At 38.9% G+C, this 19,123-nt stretch overlaps 1 protein-coding gene across 1 annotated transcript in view; it reads left to right on the forward strand.

The window, feature by feature from the left end:
* Positions 1-19,123, forward strand: part of myo10l1 (myosin X, like 1) — a 57,872-nt gene that overhangs the window by 23,935 nt on the left and 14,814 nt on the right. The window contains exons 3-23 of the mRNA XM_037746948.1: positions 5,472-5,630; positions 7,868-8,055; positions 9,746-9,880; positions 11,160-11,284; positions 11,441-11,454; positions 11,574-11,658; positions 11,827-11,933; positions 13,011-13,140; positions 13,217-13,335; positions 13,432-13,578; positions 13,669-13,769; positions 14,893-14,959; positions 15,716-15,808; positions 15,906-15,974; positions 16,076-16,158; positions 16,613-16,715; positions 17,770-17,850; positions 17,964-18,088; positions 18,225-18,357; positions 18,480-18,586; positions 18,681-19,011. Of these exons, the coding sequence (XP_037602876.1) occupies positions 5,472-5,630; positions 7,868-8,055; positions 9,746-9,880; positions 11,160-11,284; positions 11,441-11,454; positions 11,574-11,658; positions 11,827-11,933; positions 13,011-13,140; positions 13,217-13,335; positions 13,432-13,578; positions 13,669-13,769; positions 14,893-14,959; positions 15,716-15,808; positions 15,906-15,974; positions 16,076-16,158; positions 16,613-16,715; positions 17,770-17,850; positions 17,964-18,088; positions 18,225-18,357; positions 18,480-18,586; positions 18,681-19,011 (2,502 nt within the window). The remainder of the gene's footprint in view (positions 1-5,471; positions 5,631-7,867; positions 8,056-9,745; positions 9,881-11,159; positions 11,285-11,440; positions 11,455-11,573; positions 11,659-11,826; positions 11,934-13,010; positions 13,141-13,216; positions 13,336-13,431; positions 13,579-13,668; positions 13,770-14,892; positions 14,960-15,715; positions 15,809-15,905; positions 15,975-16,075; positions 16,159-16,612; positions 16,716-17,769; positions 17,851-17,963; positions 18,089-18,224; positions 18,358-18,479; positions 18,587-18,680; positions 19,012-19,123) is intronic.

A 19,123-nucleotide genomic window follows, 5' to 3' on the forward strand; every position in this document is an offset into this window, starting at 1 on the left:
ACTTTCTCACTTCATGGCATCCCTCCTCTCTCTGAATCATCTGCATCTGGGTTGTCCCAAATGGTTTTCATGGAGCATGTCGGCTTTATCTGCTGTTAAAGGCCTTTATATTTGAAAGCAGCTTTGGCATTAGACGCAATTGTAAAAGCCAGAATTGTAGCCTAGGCATTTATTTGATTTAATCTGACAGTTTAATGTCCCAAGTTTCTTTTTCCCAGAGAGACCACCATTGGAGATAGATCCTTCTTAAAGGGGCACACTCATCATGAGCAGTGGGCAACCTCCGGGTCTGAGAAGTGAAGCCAATGCTGAAGTGCCTTCAACCTGCATTCTTTCTAATAGCCAGCAGGGGGCGACTCCTCTGGTTGCAAAAAGAAGTCTGATTGTATAGAAGTCTATGAGAAAATGACCCTACTTCTCACTTGATTTATTACCTCAGTAAATTGCAGTGGGACTAATAAAGGATTATCTTATCTTATCTTATCTTATCTTATCTTATCTTAAACATTGTAAACATGAGTTTATGGTTTCAATCGCTAGTTTCAAGTCTTCTTCAATACAGCATGATGTTCATTTAGTAGATTATGATCCCATTTAGAGTCAAATAGACCATAAAGCAGGGTATGCTTTAGGGCGCGACTTCCTTGTGATTGACAGGTTGCTTCCACAGCATTGTCTGGTCTGGGAGTTGTCCGCGTTTTCGTCTTAAAACTTGAACCCTTTCACAGTGTGTTTTCAGTTCATGAATGTTAATTATAACCTTTTTGGTCGCCTAAAATGTCTTATTCAGCATTTGGTTGTACTTAGCTCCACCCTCTCGTATCACTTCTGGTTGCAAAAAAACAAGATGGCAACGGCCAAAAACCAAGGTGGCGAAGGCCCGAATGCCGAACTTGAGACTACAAAACAGCAGTCCACAAACCAATGGGTGACGTCACGGTGACTACGTCCACTATTTATATACAGTCTATGGTCATGAGGAGCACTCAGCCTGTGAAAACAGTTGGTTAATGTCATCTGTGACTCTGGAGGGAGCTCTCTTAAGTCAGAGAAAATAACCTTGATGATGATTGTCCCCCTGGCGCTGAGCATTATGACAGTAAATGGAAGGAAATGACACGAGTGGAGGTGAATTTTGACCAACCAGGCCTCCATTTCAGTTGTCTTAGTATCCTTCCTCCCTTAAACACATTGAAGAGAGTCAATTGTCATTGCCTTATCTGCTGTTGCACTATAATTTGCCCTTGATTACAATGGCATGCTTGACTGTCTGATTGACAAGGCTCTTGGTAAGCCTTCAATTACAGGCAGGCGTCTCAGATTGAGCCATTTAGGCATTACAGTCTGTGAGTGAACACACAGGGATCCATGTACATTAGACAGGCAGATCAGAAAGACTTGCAGTAATAAAAAATAAACAAGCTGAAGGGGCCGTTCAGAAATAAGCATGGAGGTTACAGGAACCAGCCATATGGAGTAAAAAAGGAGAACCGCGGGAAGAAAGAGGAAGTCGTAGGAGGTTGAAATGTGGCCAGGCAGAAGAGAGAGGGGTAAATTAATGAAGAGTGGGATGATGTGAGGGAGACTGAGAGAACAGAGAGAGAAATGACAAAGAGGGGGAAGGGATAAAAGAGGAGTGACGTACAAAGGGAAAGCGAGATGAGAGAGACGGAGAAGTGATGTTTGAGACATGAAGGCATGCACGGAGCGAGAGGGGCAGAGAGAGATTTAATAGGGTGAGAAAATAAAGAGAAAAGCCTAAAACTAATGGACTTGGATGTAATTTGAGGGACTTTTGTTCTCACAGATTCATCGTGGTCTAGATGTAATACAGTCAGTATGAAGGAATATCTCTGCATGTGTACAGCTGGCCAAGCCATGACTAACAGGCATGTTAATTTATAAACTAATTATTTCATAGTACGCAAACTAACAATAAAATAACAGAAATTATAGCATAAATAATAATTAATAAACACTATTGATGATCATTTCATTGTTTGTTAACAAGTAGTAACTATTAACAAAGTTTAATTAACTATCAATTTGCCATTTATAAATTATGGTTATTATAAAGTGTTATTGGTCACTGTTGAGCTCTATATCATCAACTTTTAAGAAAACTTAGTTAACAGTAAATTTTGAATTCTAAACTTTGAATTATTACAAATAATAGCTTAAAATAAACTTGAATTATTAAAAACAAAATTGCAGCCTAGTTTTGTTGTTGCTGAATTTTTGCACGTTTGCAACTAGTACTGGCCGCTGATACTGACCCTGCAGCTTTAACACTCATGTATATAAGTAATTGTGCTCGGCTAGCAACACGTCAGTGCCTTGATTTATTGTAAAAAGGTGAAGTCAAAGAGTCAAGAGGACGGGGTCGTAGTGAAGGTGAGAGCTACATAAGTTATGCTCTCTCTAATGGAGGACGAGGGATAATTGGGTCATTTCATCACAGCTGAGTGAGCTCAGAAAGGTTAGTGTCTTGATGCGTTAGACCCTCGTCAACAGTTACCAACAGTATCCACAAGACGTTTATACTTCTACAAGATATGAGAGAGAAGATTAGGAGTGCACAAACAACACATATAGAGCACTGGTTTCTATTTGTGGGCCACAAACAACATTTTACGTGCAGACATGTTTGCGTAACGATGATACGCTGTGAGTTTGTTCGCCTTGAGAGAGAACAGTCTGCACGCAACAGCTCTGTGCAGTGGAAGACGCTGTTAGTGGAGTGAAATAGACTTATTTAAGAACAAGATGTCTGAACGCCTACAGCGCAGCCCCTCTGCCACCCTCAACAGCCTCCCAACACATCTGTTACAGCATCACACACACACACACAAACACACACAGGGTGGAGGATGGCTGTGAGACTGAGATGACATATTAACAACCCAGTATTGGAAAGGCCGAGGTTTCTATTCTTAGACAAGTTGATTTTGCTGGAATGAATGAACGACCTTTATGTTGATTAATTATCTGTGTGTGTGTGTGTGTTTGGACTGTAGGCTATACAGGAGAGAAAGATTGTCGTAGCAGCATGTGTGTGTGTGTGCCTGACATGAATACACACCGTCACCTCTCACGTCCTGCCAGATCAGATCTGTTACTCTCTCTTCTTCTCTGCTTCTTTTTCCTCTTCCTGTTCTTCTTCTTGTTTTTCTCCTCCCACAGACGGGTTCCCCACCCGTCTTGTCCCATGCTCTCCAGTTGCCATGGCGATGGATGACATAGATGAGATGGGGGGTCTGGTTAGAAGAAGCTCTGAATAATCCTCGTGTATTTTCGTCATGTTGCATCACAATTAGTCTGTTCATGCTAAAAATGGAAAGACCTTGCAATGTTGGCATCTTTTTTAAATCTGCTTGTGAACACATTGTCTTCCTCCTCACTCTAAACAAGATACCTTTGTTACACATCACTACAGGCATGACCACTGAAACTCAAGTGTTATATCTACTTCAGAGGAATTATTGTGACATATTTAATGATTTTTATTTGACCTTGAGCACACACAATGCCAAGTAACACCAGCCTAATACACAGTGCAATGCAGTCCATCTTAATGCAATACAACACAGCACATTACTCAGTTTCAGTGTGTGTGATATATTACAGGGGAACATCACTTTAAATGGATAGTTCAATATATTGGGATGAGAAGATCGATACCACTCTCATGTCCGTGCAGTAAATATGAAGGGCTGCACAATTAATCCAAATTTTTATCGAAATCACTTTGAGACCTACTGCAATTTTCAAATCGCAGGATGAGAAGGAAATCACAATATTTGTTGAAGGCAAAATTTGTCAAAATACCCTTTTAAATTAAATATTGTGGTGCTGCGTAGATGTCCTGGCCCGCACATCATAATCTACAGACTTAAGAAAACATCTTTGTTTGGTACAGATCCCCACAAAAATCTCACCATAATTATCTTTTAAAATGTTTTTCAATGAAAATGAGAATGATGTGAAAATGATTATACCCTCTAATATCGCAAATCATATTTCAAATTGCAATATCAGTCAAAATAAATCGCAATTAGATGTTCAAAATTCTTTCAAAATCGTGCAGCCCTAAGCTACAGCCAGCAGCTGGTTAGCTTAGCTTAGCATAAAGACTGGAAACAGGGGGAAACAGCTAGCCTGGCTCTGTCCAAAGCTAACAAAAGTCTACCAGCACCTCACTAATGAACACATACTGTATCTGATTTATTTACTTTAAAAAAAAAGAAAAAAAGTTTAGTAACAACAAGTGCCGGTGTTACCTAAAATATTGCTTTTCTCTGCTATTTACAGTCCCAGTTTCATTTCATATTATAACTAATTGGCCTTTTTTGGTCAAACTACTGTTTCCAAGGTCAAGAATGAACTCATCTAACAAGACAGTTTAAACAGTCTGAACAGATTTGAAAGTACACTGTTAAGAATTTCCCAGTAAAATAACAGTAAAGAACTGGCAGCAGGGTTGCCTTTATGTTACTGTAAAATTAACATTATTATACTGTCGCTGAAATTTACAGCTTTGTACTGTTAATGAAAAATACAGTTTGAACTGGTTGTTTTTTATTAATTTCACAGTATTTTACAGTTAATTTACTGTTTAAAGATACATTATACAGCTGTTTTTCACCTTTCTTTTACATTATCTTACTGATTTGTTTTAATGCACTATTTATTTTTTACATACATTTTAATAAACATTATTTGTTGCCTAAATGAATAGACTTAGCAGGTTACAGACATAGGAATAGTCATACTAAATACAATTAAAGGCACTTGTTAGGAAAAAGGCTATAATAGACTTGTTGACACTTTTCCCAAAATGTCTGTCTATAGCTGGTTACAAGCACAGAATGCAAACCATAACAACATGTGAGTGAAGAACAGAGCTAATTCACTGATTTTACAATCATGTACAATGTACAAGCCTCACATGTGTAGATCCGGTCCCAGAATAAAAGAAAATACTGCATGAAACTGTTACTGATGATACTTTAGACAGTTGATCAGCAGTAAAGTGCTGCTTTTTAAGAATGCATTATAGTTCAGTTAAAAAACGGCCTATATGAGCGTAATTTAACAGGTTTTCTTTTGTATTAACAGTAGAGCACTGTTTTTAGCAATAACAGGTTAATACTGTTGAAATCCTGCTGTAAATTAACAGCAATTGTTTACAGTGTATTGACTGTTTGACCCCGAGGAAGACCGCTGCACGGTCAATACGCACAAGGCTTATTTTTTAAATCATTACTTTAATGATGCAGTGTGCCTTGACTGCAGCAAAATCAGGTGTTTTCTCAAGATTATTGAAAGCCATGGTGGGAATTATAGGTAATGATGTGAAAATAGATAGGCTGAGGTAAAAGTGGATACGCACAAAAACAGGAATATAACTCGTGTAATTCAACACATTTAGAGATGATAAATGACAGTCTGTACGTCTTGTTCTCCTCCAGGTATTGTACCTGCAGACGGCTGAGGTTACCAGGGAGCAGGTGTACGCTATGGACCAGTCCAGCATCGACGGGGTGGAGGACATGTCGGCACTGGCTGAGCTGCACGAGGCCGCCATTATGCACAACCTGTACCAGCGCTACCAGAAGGATAACATCTATGTAAGTGCATTCACATGGACGCATGTGTGTCTGTAAGTATGTGTGAGAGGGTGGATGTATGTGGCCAAGCCTGTGTGTGTGTGTACATTATGTTTACGTCTTGATGTATTCCAGTAATCTTTACATGCATGAGGCTTTTAGTGGGAAACACAAATCATCTTATTAGACACATCTACTCTGAGTGGAATAGGTGGAGAGACGGAGAGAGAGAGGCTTATAAAGTGAAAGGGTTGCGGTTAAAAGAACAAACTAAGCTCTACTTCTTTAAAGGGCGTGTCCATCTGTGATCTTTTTAATTTTTTTTCAAATGGAAACGCCCACTCAGTTTGGAAATAACTGAAGGGTGAGTTTGGATTTTTTTTAAATGGGGTTGTATGTATACTCCCGCGCTCTGCGAGGTAGAGTTACTGTTTCTGTGAATGTAGTCTGGTGGCTTTGAAGAGAGCGATTTAAAGGCTTCAGTTCCCCGTCGGAAAGGGCTGTCTGACGGCGAGGTAAAGTGGCTGTGGACAGGAGCAGCGGAAAAAAGTATTTTAGCCACCTAAAAAAAATCAATATCAGTTTAAGTATACACTACATTTAGAATATTTTTACAGCTTTACCTTACAGCCTTTTTGACAGTGAACTGGAGCCGTTATATCGCTGTCTTCAAAGCCACCGGACTCTATAGACAAAAACAGTAATTTTACCTCGCAGAACACGGGAGTTGTTGGTCTACTGCTGCATCTATCGGTTAGTTTGGTTGTGTGACTTTCTGATCCGAACTAACGTGGCGTCCATACAGCAGTACATTGCTTAGCTTCCGTGCCGATACTCCTGTCTGCTTCTCCAAACTCAGAGCATGCCGACCGCCATCTAAGTATGTGACTTAATGACTCTTACTGTGTGTGACATTAATACACTAACTAAGGATGTATATATACTGTATATGTAGCAGCGTCATCATGCAGAAACCTACGTCAGGTCACGCGGGAAAAAGCTTTTAGAAGGGTTTGGGAAAATAGCATTTTGACGCTAAAACATACTTTGAACAAAATTTGAATACATGAGGAACACCACTGTGGAGCTACAGATTGATATAAAAAAACAAAAACAAAAAACAGAATAATGGACCCGCCCTTTGTTATAATCCTTACAATTTTAATCCTGGTTGATTTGGCGACACCCGCTGATGACAAACAATTACACTTTCAATGCACATTTTTGCAGTATTGAATGAATGGCAACAGTCAAAAGGACAAGAAAGAGTAACAAAAACCTGCATGATTCCTGTTGGTTTTTGTAGTGTAGCATCAAACTGCTTGCCTGTCTTTCTCAGATCCAATAATTGACTCAATAATCACAATAGAAATGAATTGCCGTGATAATTTGTTTATGTCTGTAATGAATAGAAGCATTAGCTCATGACCATAAAACTCTATTACCCAACTTACCTTGGGGGTTTCATCTCATCCACTAACCATTGATGACATGAAAAGACTATAATCTCTGTGTGTGGTCATAAAATGGATATTAAATTCAATTAAAACATTTTAATCATGGTGTGTTGAAAGTCAGGATCTGGAAAGCCTGAAAACCTGAAATATTACCAGACAACAGACCAATAACAGCCTCCCTGGGTGTGACCTAATCTAGATGATGAAATATTGTCCATACATGGATTTCCCTTAAGCTGATCATAAGAATTTACCCTGCGTGGGTGGGTCAGTTTTCTGTGTCACAGTGTGCTCGTGCATTTATGTGTATATGTGTCCTTCAGCACAGTTTAATATAAATGTAGTACTCAAAATGCACAGGCAGGGTAATATGACACGATGGGAGGCATGCTGACCTCTAGTTTTTTTTGTTTCTAGTGCAGAAAGCAAGGTGACTGATACAGCACAAACAGCTCAAAATGGAAATCTAACCTCCATCATCTCACTGATTTGACCTCAGCTTTCTAATAAAAAATATTGTCACTTGTCCCTCCTACTGTCAGATCTCCACCCTGCTGTGTTCCCTTATCCTCCAATCCAGATTAATATCAACACAAGGCTGCTTGACAATTTCTCATATTTGTACTGTATGTGTTCCTGACAGCTTGTTTTTAGCATATGTGTTAGTGCTTTTACTGTAAGTGTGTTATATCTGTATATTTTAAACAGAGAAGACAAAAAAAGCAAATAAACAAAGTATACCAGTGGCTCAAAAATGATACAGAGACAGAACCTGAAATGTCACTTCTTGGCTGTTTTCAGACCAATATCGGCAGCATCCTGGCGGCTGTCAACCCCTACAAGCAGATCCCAAATATGTATGACCAAGAGAGGGTGGACCTGTACTCCAAGCACCATATAGGGGAGCTACCTCCGCACATCTATGCCGTGGCCAATGAATGCTACCGCTGCATCTGGAAACGCCACGACAGTCAATGTGTCCTCATCAGGTGAGTTTCGACCACGGAGGAGGCTATTTTGATAGATTTTTTCCCTCAAATTCAGTCTATCTCCCAATCCATCCATTTCTTAAATCCTGTGTCACATGGGACTGCAGTCTATCCCAGCATGCATTAGGCGAGAGGGTCATTCCATTTTTAGAAAATCCAACAATTCCTACTGTCCCACTTACCCAGACTTATACATGCATTTTTTTTTATGTCTCTGAATGTCTGCCTTATTTGCTTTCATCAGCAGTTAATAGAGAGGATCGATACCACCCTTATGTCTGTTGCTAAATATGAAGCTACAGCCAGGAGACAGTTAGCTTAGCTTAGCATAAAGACACATTTACACTTTGGGTTTTGTACGTTTTAAACAAACAAGATATAATGTGTTGATTAGTGAGCTTTAGAAGTGCTGGTAGGTGGATCTTTTCCACCCATTTGTACTAGGAGCCTATACAGAGAGAGGTAGAAAACATAGACTGTATAAAAAGATGGAACACATGACAAAAACTGACCAAAAGTGAAGCCCCTGGCAAACTAAAAAGTCAAAGTATACGTCAAAAAAAATTTCTCAAAGATGGTCTCTGTCATTTTAGGTAGCTCTTATCACGCTGATGTATGTTCAAGTGTTCATTTTTCAGACAAGTTTGGTTTTAAATTGACGCTAGGCTATAAAAAGGGGGTGAGACTCATGGTTGACAGCTGTGATTCTCTCTTGCTACCAAGCTGCGGCCATGTGTGTGATTGGTTTGGGCGGGTGTGTGGGCGGGGCCTTGATACCGCTGCAACCCCCCGGTCGTGTCTAGAAAGTAACCCGTATCAAAAACTGTCGTGAGACTCGCTGCCCAACGACCTATTCCAACCTTAACCATTAGAGGACAATGCATAACCTTAACCATCCCGCGAGAGTTTTGCAATTTGTGTGGTAACCATCTAGACATGACCGCCCCCACCCCCCAATCACTACTGCGCAGACTCTGGCTCCAAATGACGTCAAAATCTCAAGACGGCAGCTCAATCAGATGTTTTGGCTTCACTTTTCTACAGTGGGAGGAAGTGGAGATGCATCGTCCATCTTTATATGCAGGCTATGATTTTTACACTTTGGGTTTTGTACGTTTTAAACAAACAAGATATAATGTGTTGATTAGTGAGCTTCAGAAGTGCTGGTAGGCGGATCTTTTTCACCCGTTTGTACTGGGAGCCCATACAGAGAGAGGTAGAAAATGACAATGAAAATCAAGGTGAAGCCTGAAGGAAGTAGTCTAGCATTCCCCACGTCTCAGACATATTGATTTTAGTGGTTGTTTGGGGAGAGAGACTGAGCTGAGATCAAGCTCAAAGAGATACGAAGATAGACAAGAGGATGAAACTTTCTGCCTTGGTGATGAAAAAGAATAATCGACATCCCGCCACCAATAAAAGACGAGAAAAAAAAACACAGGGCGAAGTTGGTTAACTGCTCCTGGCCTGCTTGGCTAATCTGGTCATGCTTTCAATTACACTCAGGCTTTGTCTCTCTTGATATCCTGATTGAGACAGACTGGGAGTTAATGCAATATCTCTAAAGCTATCAAACCCCAGTATCAACTAAACAACCAGACCAAGTTAAGATATGGAAATGTCAGAGAAGGTCACAGTGTGTTTAATTAAATTGTGTGTGTGTGTGTGTGTGTGTGTGTGTGTACTCCAGTGGTGAATCAGGCGCGGGGAAAACGGAGAGCACTAAACTGTTGCTTCAGTTCCTGTCGGTGATGAGCCAGAACTCAGCCGGGACGCCTCCATCAGAGAAAAGTACACGAGTGGAGCAGGCCATCGTACAGAGCAGGTATGAGCAAAATGAAGATGACACACTTTACTTTTCTTTTACTGTTACTACCAGAGCTGTTTGCAAGCCTTTTGCAACACGTCAGATTCAAGTCTAAAGTCATTCGAAAGACGTCCCGGTCAAGTTTCAGAATCAGAAATACTTAATTGATCCTTGATCATTGGGGGAAACTGGGTTACGTTATAGTTGTTCCATTTTAGAATAAAAATATATATAAACATAGAGAAGTTAAAAGAAAAATAGAAATAAGTATGGAAAAATGTGTACATTTTACTGCAATATATTACAACAATAAATAACAACAATAAATATGTAAAAATAGAAATATGAAATATGTAAAAAGAAATATACACTGTAAAAAGTAAAAGAAATATGTAAAAATAGTTGTGTAATAGAAAATAGGACTTAAAGACATTCAAGACCATGTCATAAGTTTTAAAAAAGTCTTTAAGTCTAACTAAAGTCATCAAAAGCAAATCTCTTTAAGCTCTCTGAATGTTGACGAGGGCTGCAACTAACGATTATTTTCATTATTGATCAATCTGCTGATTGTTTTTGAGCAATCTTTTGGTTCGTAAAATAGTACAAAAATGCCTGTCAAGGTTTCCAAGGAGACACCTTCAGAAATCTATGTTTAACATCCCGAAACCCAAAGACATTCAGTTCACATAAAACAGAGAAACACTGACGCTGGTAGCATCAAATGTTTGGTATTTTTGCTTTAAAAATTACTAAAACGTGTAATCGATTTGTCAAAAATAGTTGGCAATTAATTTTCTGTCGATCAACAAGTCAGTTAATGGACACATTTTTGCAGCTATTGAAATTACATTTTGAAATGTAATATTAATGTTTCTACATCTCTGAGATCAAGCCCATTCAATGCATAGCTTTAATAATGAAATATTCAAGGTGTGCACCCATGCAAGGCGGTTTATATGTCTTTTATTGTTCCAGCAAGTCGAAAACTAAGACTTGAAGGATTTTGTTGTCAAGTTTTAAGACAAGTCAATCCTTTAGGGAGCCAGTGAGTAAATCCAGATACTGTGGGAGCGATAAGTAATCAGTGTATGTCGGCTATGGGGCACTAATGGATGATGATGTTAATATGAAGCAGAGTATTGCTGAAAAAGAGCAGTAAAATAATGTTGCTTTTGGAGAAACATAATGAATGGCCTCTGCAGCACATGGCCGGTGTACTATGTTCTATACTGCATGAACAGATAAATTACAGACAAAATAAAAAGCACTAACTGCAGGTTTTTACTTTCCGATCAAGTCCGATCATGGAAGCGTTTGGTAATGCAAAGACGGTTTACAACAACAACTCCAGTCGCTTTGGGAAATTCATCCAACTTCACTTCTCTGAGGGCGGCAACATCCAGGGAGGCTGCGTCATTGACTGTATCCTTATATATATATATATATATACAGTATATATTCAGAAATGTGTATATTTGTATGAAATGTGCTGGAATTTGTATGTGCTTTTATTATTATTGAATAAAAGGGTGCGCTAAAGGAGTATATTTGTTGTTTCCTTGACTCTCTACCTTTCAGATTTACTGGAAAAGGTAATCAAGCCTGCAGCCTGCTCATATCAAGTTATTAAAATTAATTTGGAGTGATTATTATTGTTGCATTTTGTGAATCATGATGAAATGTTGCTTTGCTACATTGATTTTTGCTGTAGAACCGAGTGGTGCGACAAAACCCTGGAGAACGGAACTACCACATCTTCTACGCTCTGCTGGCAGGAGCTAGCAAAGAGCATAAAAGTAAGGAAACGCACACCAATGTTGTTGTGTCAACTGGTGTTACAAAGAGAAACGGTATATAGCAGCAGATAACATTATAATCTGACTACATCCACATAGTGTAAGTGCAGTTAAGTATCTCAATGTGCATCTCTCCCTGCTGACATTATATTATATTTCCTCTATCAGGCCTGTACTTCTTGGAGGAGCCTGTCGAATCTTTCCACTACCTCAACCAATCAGGATGTATGAAGGACAAGAGTCTGAATGACAAAGAGCTATATATCAGTGTTATGGTCAGTCTTTTCTTTGTTAAGAAGATTCGAGTTTTACAAACATTTTCCCGGGGACAAAAGCTGCTCTGCAGGCAGAAATCATCAAACTAGAAGTTATCCGTATTACTAGAAACTATTTTTGTAATTTGAGCTGTCTTTCTAGGTTTACACTAGTCACACTACAAGACAATAGCTGTCTATGCATGTTAGTAGTTAGACGATGACCTTCCAACCTTACAGCATTTTTACCTCGGCCAGGTTGTTTTCCTTTTTTTTAAGCAGGTTAAGAGCAGATTCCCATTAAATTCATAACACAAAAGGCATTTTTAAGGACAACAATTTTAACTGGGATCTGAATTTGGGCATTATTTAACCATAACTACAAAACTAACAGATATAGAGACCAAATTCCAAACCCTAAGGGATGTTTGCAGCCTGCAGCTTTAATCGATTAGTTGTTTGATCTATAAGATGTCAGAAAATGGTGAAAAAGGTTGATCAGTGTTTCCCAAAGTCCTAGATGACATCCTCAAACATCTTGTTTTGTCCACAACTTAAAGATATTCAGTTTACTGTCACAGAGGAGTAAAGAAACCAGAAAATATTCACATTTAAGATGCTGGAATCAGGCAATTTGACTTTTTTTTCTTAAAAAATACTCAAACTGATTATCAATTAATCAGTTTGCGATTAATTTAATAGTTGACAACTAATCGATTAATCGTTGCAGCTCTAATAAAATACAACTGACATAAATTATGTTCCCAAAATGTCCCCAAAATCTGCACCCCCTCCTAGATTTTGAAGAGTCTTCTTTGTAGTTGTTTCTTGTATAAAAAACCCCTGAAAAACCATGCATTGCAACTTGAGGTCAATATTATTTCTGCCCGAAGAGCAGCTCCATCTCAGAGCAATGTTTGTACAGTTGAAATTCGAAACACCATTTATCAAACCTCTGTAAGTGAGCGCATTGATGCAGAATCAGCTGCTATACTACTGTGTATTCTTTTTGTCTTCTTAGCCGCTGAGATAAAAAATGTTGAAAGCACCTGTCCGTTGGACCTGATCTCATTTCCTGTGCTTTTTGTCTGCGTGTAGGAGGCGCTGAAGGTGTTGGAGTTCTCAGAGGAGGAGATCAGAGACATGTTTAAGCTGCTGTCTGGAGTCTTACAGCTGGGAAACATCGAGTTCATGACTGCAGGAGGAGCCCAGATCACCACCAAGCAAGGTCAGTGGTGTAAAGTGGGTTCGGAAAAGTTAAAACTGTGTTGCAGAAGTCTAACACATCTTTGTACATCTTTCAGTGGCCACTAATGCCAGCGAGCTGCTGGGCCTGGACGCCTTCCAGCTGTCTGAAGTGCTGACTCAGCGTTCCATAATCCTCAGAGGAGAGGAAATCTGCTCGCCACTCACGATAGAACAGGTCAGCACACACTCGTGTACATCCACACATTTATTTTTCCCCTCCCCATCCATCTCTGGCTCTTCCCGACACACACTCACGATCTCTTCCTTACAGGCCGTGGATTCCCGGGACTCTGTTGCCATGGCGTTATATTCCCAGTGTTTCTCCTGGATCATCCTCAAGATCAATCAGAAGATCAAAGGGAAGGAAAACTTTAAATCCATCGGCATCCTCGACATCTTCGGCTTTGAGAACTTTGAGGTAAGAACTTTGAACTGTTTAGCTGGAAGCACCACAGTAGTTCATTCACACACACAGATCTGTGTATGAGATGTGTGTCTTTGCATCCAGGTGAATCGGTTTGAGCAGTTTAACATCAACTACGCCAACGAGAAGCTTCAGGAGTACTTCAACAAGCATATCTTCTCCCTGGAGCAGCTAGAGTACAACAGGTGCACTCCTACATACAGTATATCCATCTACACACCTGCATAAACAAATACTTACATCTTACTGTAAAAGTTTGTTATTGACTTCAATATAACAATATGGAAAATATAAAATACAACTTTAAGGGATCAAATAAAAACATTAGGTCCAAACATGAATCTATATAGTATAATGCAATGCAACAAAATTGCTAACCAAAAAGTCATTCTCCAACATTTTTCAGTCAAGTATGCAACATAACATAATTATGTCTGTTCCTATAAATAGTCAATTACTGTCAATTTCCTTCCATATAATCTAAGGGGGTTGATACCGTTCACTGCAGCTTTTGAAAACAGCTGTTTTTTTATATATACGTATTTAATCAGGATGTCACATTGAGATTGAGATCTCTTTTACAAGTGAGACCTGAGTACAGAAAAATTAATAAATATAATAATAATAAAATTAATACAATGAAAATAAATAATAATGGCAATGACATCAAAATATAATATTAATATAGCAATATTTAAATATATATACATATGTTTATTATTTTATTTCCATTTACTACTTTAATCACTTTTTATCTATAGATTTTCTGTCCTCATTGTAATTTTCTTATTGTTTTAGTCTTACTGTGCACTTTCATTTTAATCCCTCAAAGCATATTGTTGACCTACATGTTTCAAAATGTGATTATTATTATTATCTAAATTATGCAAAATGTTTACACAAATCATGCAAGTTTGATGGTATAATAGTAATAATAATAATAATAACTTTATTTATCCGTTTCTAAACAGAATTGCAAAATGTTTAACTGTAGAACAAACAGAATTAACATGTAAAAGTAATTACATTACAAAAAGAATTTATAACATAACATATTATAGTTATAGTATAACACAGAGTACAACAGTAAAACAAAAAAGGGTAAAAACATAGTTGAAACTCAAGGAAAGTCTGAGTTTTAAGAAGTAATTTAAAACACGCTATATGCAGTCTTTTTAAGAGATATTCAGGTTGTGTGTCTGTCTGAGGATCTTTTGTTTCACCAGTGTTTTGTTGAGCATGCAACAGGTTGTACACTGATGTGAAGTTAATATTCCATGTATAACTGTTTGGGGTTACTCTCCACAGGGAAGGTGTCCAGTGGGACGCCATAGACTGGATGGACAATGCAGAGTGTCTCGACCTTATAGAGAAGGTAGGAAAATGATTTGTCGTAACTTGTAATATGAACATTGTTTAGAGCTGTAATAATGTAACACACTTACTGAATAATTTATACAAAAGTCTGTATATAAAACTATTTTAAAAGATTTTTTTTTTACTACTTAATAGCAAAATCTAACAAAATATTCGGTTTCAATCCATATTTGTTGGCGTTTAGCCTTTCAAAAACAACATTTTCACTTTGGTCAAAAACCTGTTTGCTCTCTGGCTCGCCGCACACAAAGGGAGGCTCGCACCTGTATTAACGGGGCGGTCTAGCAGCGATCTAACAACACCATAAATTACATTTTATTTAACCACAATAACAAAATATTTATTCGGGCTCTGACACAAATGTTGACGAAACTGACGAGTTCTATTCATTAAAGAAAGTTGATTTTAATAAAAAAAGAAAAATTGAGGATTTTGTTTGTTTGTTTTGTTTTGAAAATCGGTGGGGAACCACTGAGTTGGTGCATCAAATGTTTCAAATCTGTGTATCTTGTGCACCTGGTCAGGAAGTTTAAATATTGTATTCACATTAACATAATGATTTACTTCAGCATCAGCTAAACAGACTTTTATAAATCAGTGTTGGGTGGAAGTGAGTTGAAATAAAGGCTGTGTTGGACGCCTCCAGATGCTCTCTGGGAACTGATCTAATCATATTGGACTGATGTTTTAGAGGGTGTTGCTGATTTTATAAAGCCGATGCAGTAACAGGATGTTTTTTTCTTCTTTCTCTTAGAAACTGGGCTTGTTGGCACTCGTGAATGAAGAGAGTCGATTCCCCAAAGGAACTGACTTCACTCTGCTGGAGAAGTTGCACAGCAGACACTCTGTGGGTTATTATTATCAATAAAACAGTTGAACTACTGTGCTGGTATTAAACGTTGCATTATATTTTATTTTTTGTGCTTTTTTCCTGTTTTCTGCAGACGAACCCTTACTACGTCAAGCCCAGACTTGCTGATCATCAGTTCGGTATCAAACATTATGCCGGGGAGGTGAGTGACGTACAACTGAGCCGCTTCATGTCGTCAACATACTGTATTTGTTATTGTAGTGAAGTCTGGGGTATCATGATGAACCTGTCTGTGTTGTTCAGGTCCTGTATGATGTAAGAGGGATCCTGGAGAAGAACAGAGACACCTTCAGAGACGACATTCTCAACATGCTCAAGGACAGCAGGCAGGACATTCACACACATTCAATGAGGAGTTTATTGGGACTGTAATAAGTCCTGAGATTGTTTTAAGTAATTGGTTTATTTCAGTCATTCAAAGAAGAGTTTTTGAGCTGATATGAATCATCTACAATGACTAGTAAAAAACGTTCATTGTTGGGAGAAAACTATATTGCAAAGTCATCGAAATGTCCATGTCTTTGAAAAGTGTCATGAAGCAAACAGGTCTGAGGATCATTTAAACCCCAAAAAATCATCTAAAATGTCAAGTTTTCACCTGCAAGCGATATAATGTGAGTTTTACAAATAGTATAGGGAAACAGTTTATACTTTCCTGAAAATGAAAATTCAGCTATAATTGATTTCTGTACATGATTTTTTTTATCGTCATCAGTATTTCCACTGAAATAATTTATCATATGTAGGTGTGTAATCCATCATGTTTCTGTTGCCTCTCAGACTGGACTTCATCTACGACTTGTTTGAGAAGGTCGGCAGCAGGAACAATGAGGAAAAGATGGGAACGGCCAGACGCAAACCCACCGTGAGCTCCCAGTTCAGGGTGAGTGAAGCAAGCAGTTTAAGACGATTAGATACCCAACGTAACGAGCAACTCATAACAAAGAGTCTAAAGCAGAGGTTTGGGAGGGCCTCTTCAGGGGGCTCCAAACACTTTCAGGGAGGCTCAGTGAATAGAAGTGAAAACATATTACATTAGTTATCAAAAGATCACATAGAATAACCTAAATGTGTGTGATTTTGTTAAAGAGATAGTTCAGATATACATTAGTTTGGGGGAATTTTACAGATTTTTCAGAAACTGATAACTGCCTTAGGACCTTTTTTATGTATTTATGTAGTCTGAAGTCAATATAAGGCTATCTTGGCTCAAAATGTTGAATGTATATTGGATCAAATAACATAATTATGATCCCATAGGGGCGGCTGTGGCTCAGAGGGTAGAGCAGGTTGTCCACCAATCGGAAGGTCGGTGGTTCGATTCCCGGCTGCTCTGGGTCACATGTTGATGTGTCCTTGAGCAAGACACTTAACCCCAAATTGCTCCTGAAGGCATAGCCATTGGTGTGTGAATGAGTATTTAGATTAGATCCCATCAGTGAATGGGTGAATGCTGACATGTAGTGTAAAGCGCTTTGAGTGGTCGGAAGACTAGAAAAGCGCTATATAAGTCCATTTACCATTTTACCATAGGCATCCAGGAATTGAGCGAAACTAAGCAAGTAAACTAAGGGATGGTGAGGGGGTGCCTCTTTCCAAGCTTTGTCTGAGGGGAGGCCTACAGTCTCAGACTTTGAAAACCCCTGGTGTAAAGAATAGTTGTGGATTAAATGAAGTGATTTGACTTAAAAATGTCAGAAATTAGTGAAAATGCCCATCATATTTTCCCAGAACACGATTATGTTTTTCAGCTAATAGATTAATAGACCCGTTGTTTCATGAGAGCTAAAGATGAACTCTTTTAACAGACTATTTTTTAAGTGTATTCCTCTCTGAGACATAATGATCGTTGAAAGAGTTACTATTGTAATTTTGCTCACTGCCATAAGAAAGCAATGCACAAATATTTTATTATTTTCCTTTCTGTGCTTCCTCAGGACTCCCTCCATGCTCTCATGGCTCTTCTGAGTGTTTCCAACCCGTTCTTCATTCGCTGCATTAAGCCCAACATGAAAAAGGTCAGTCAGTTTCTGTCTCAGTTCTCAAATCCACCTTAATGCTCTCTTAGAGCCTGACGGGCGATCACCTACTGAAGTTCAGTGTTAAATAATCCTTCTTCTTTTACTTGTAGAATCCCAGTGTGTTTGACCCAGAGGTCGTCCTGAACCAGCTGAGGTATTCTGGGATGTTGGAGACTGTGAAGATCCGTCGGGCCGGCTTCCCCGTCCGCAGAACTTTCAAAGATTTCTACAATCGGTAAGTATCTTTAAATCTACCTTTATCTTATCTTTTATCTCATTTGTCTATGTGTGTTTGTGCAAGTGTCTCTGAATTTTTACCCTTTTTGTTGAAATCTCTCTTTTGTTTGTCTCTCACAATTTGTCCCTGCCAGGTATAAAATCATTCAGAAAGAGAAATCATCATCATCAGCAGCAGCAGCAGCAGGAGATGATAAAAAGAGAACTACAGACCTTCTAACCAAATTTGACAAGACCAAGAAAGTGTGGCAGTTGGGCAAGACCAAGGTGAGATTTAGCAGTTTTTGAATCACCAGCACTTGTAACAGCACATGATTAATCCATCATTTAATACGTTTTCTACATTGTATTAGACATCTTCATGGTAACCTTTCACCTTTATCCTGCAGGTGTTCATGAAAGAGGCTCTGGAGCAGCGTTTAGAGAAAGACAGGGATGAAGTCCGACGCCAAGCTGCCATGATAATTCGAGCCCACCTACTCACTTTCTCTGCCAAGTAAGACCCTCTTACAGATAATAGGAACTGACATTTATATATGCCAGTTCTTATTCACTGTGGTTTATGTTTTTTTTTTTCATTTTGTCCACAGGAAGCACTTCAAGCTTGCACGAGCCAGCGTCGTCACCCTCCAGAAACATCTAAGGAGGCACATCCAACGCAGGCGGTACGTGAAGCAACGCGAGGCCGCGCAGGTGCTGCAGAGACACAGGCGAGGTCAGGTGGCGCGTACGCGGGTTCGAAAACTCAGAGAGGAGAAGAAGAAGAAGAGGGAGGAAGAAGAGAAGAAGAAACAGGAGGAGGAGAAGAAGACGGCGGGCGAAGGGGAGCAGGAGGGAGTGAATGAAGGAGCAGAGAAAAAGACAAAATCGTCAGAGGCAAAATCATCAGAGGCAAAATCGTCAGATGATAGTTCTACCCCAGTATGTTTTCTCTTTACCTCTAAAACACTTGATGTTGCATCTTTTTCTCCTCCCATTCATTTACAGAATAAAGTGTAAATGTTGATGCTTAATCGGCTCCTTCTCTTCTCCT

This window comes from Sebastes umbrosus, chromosome 16, assembly GCF_015220745.1.
Source record: "Sebastes umbrosus isolate fSebUmb1 chromosome 16, fSebUmb1.pri, whole genome shotgun sequence".
Lineage (NCBI taxonomy): Eukaryota > Metazoa > Chordata > Actinopteri > Perciformes > Sebastidae > Sebastes > Sebastes umbrosus.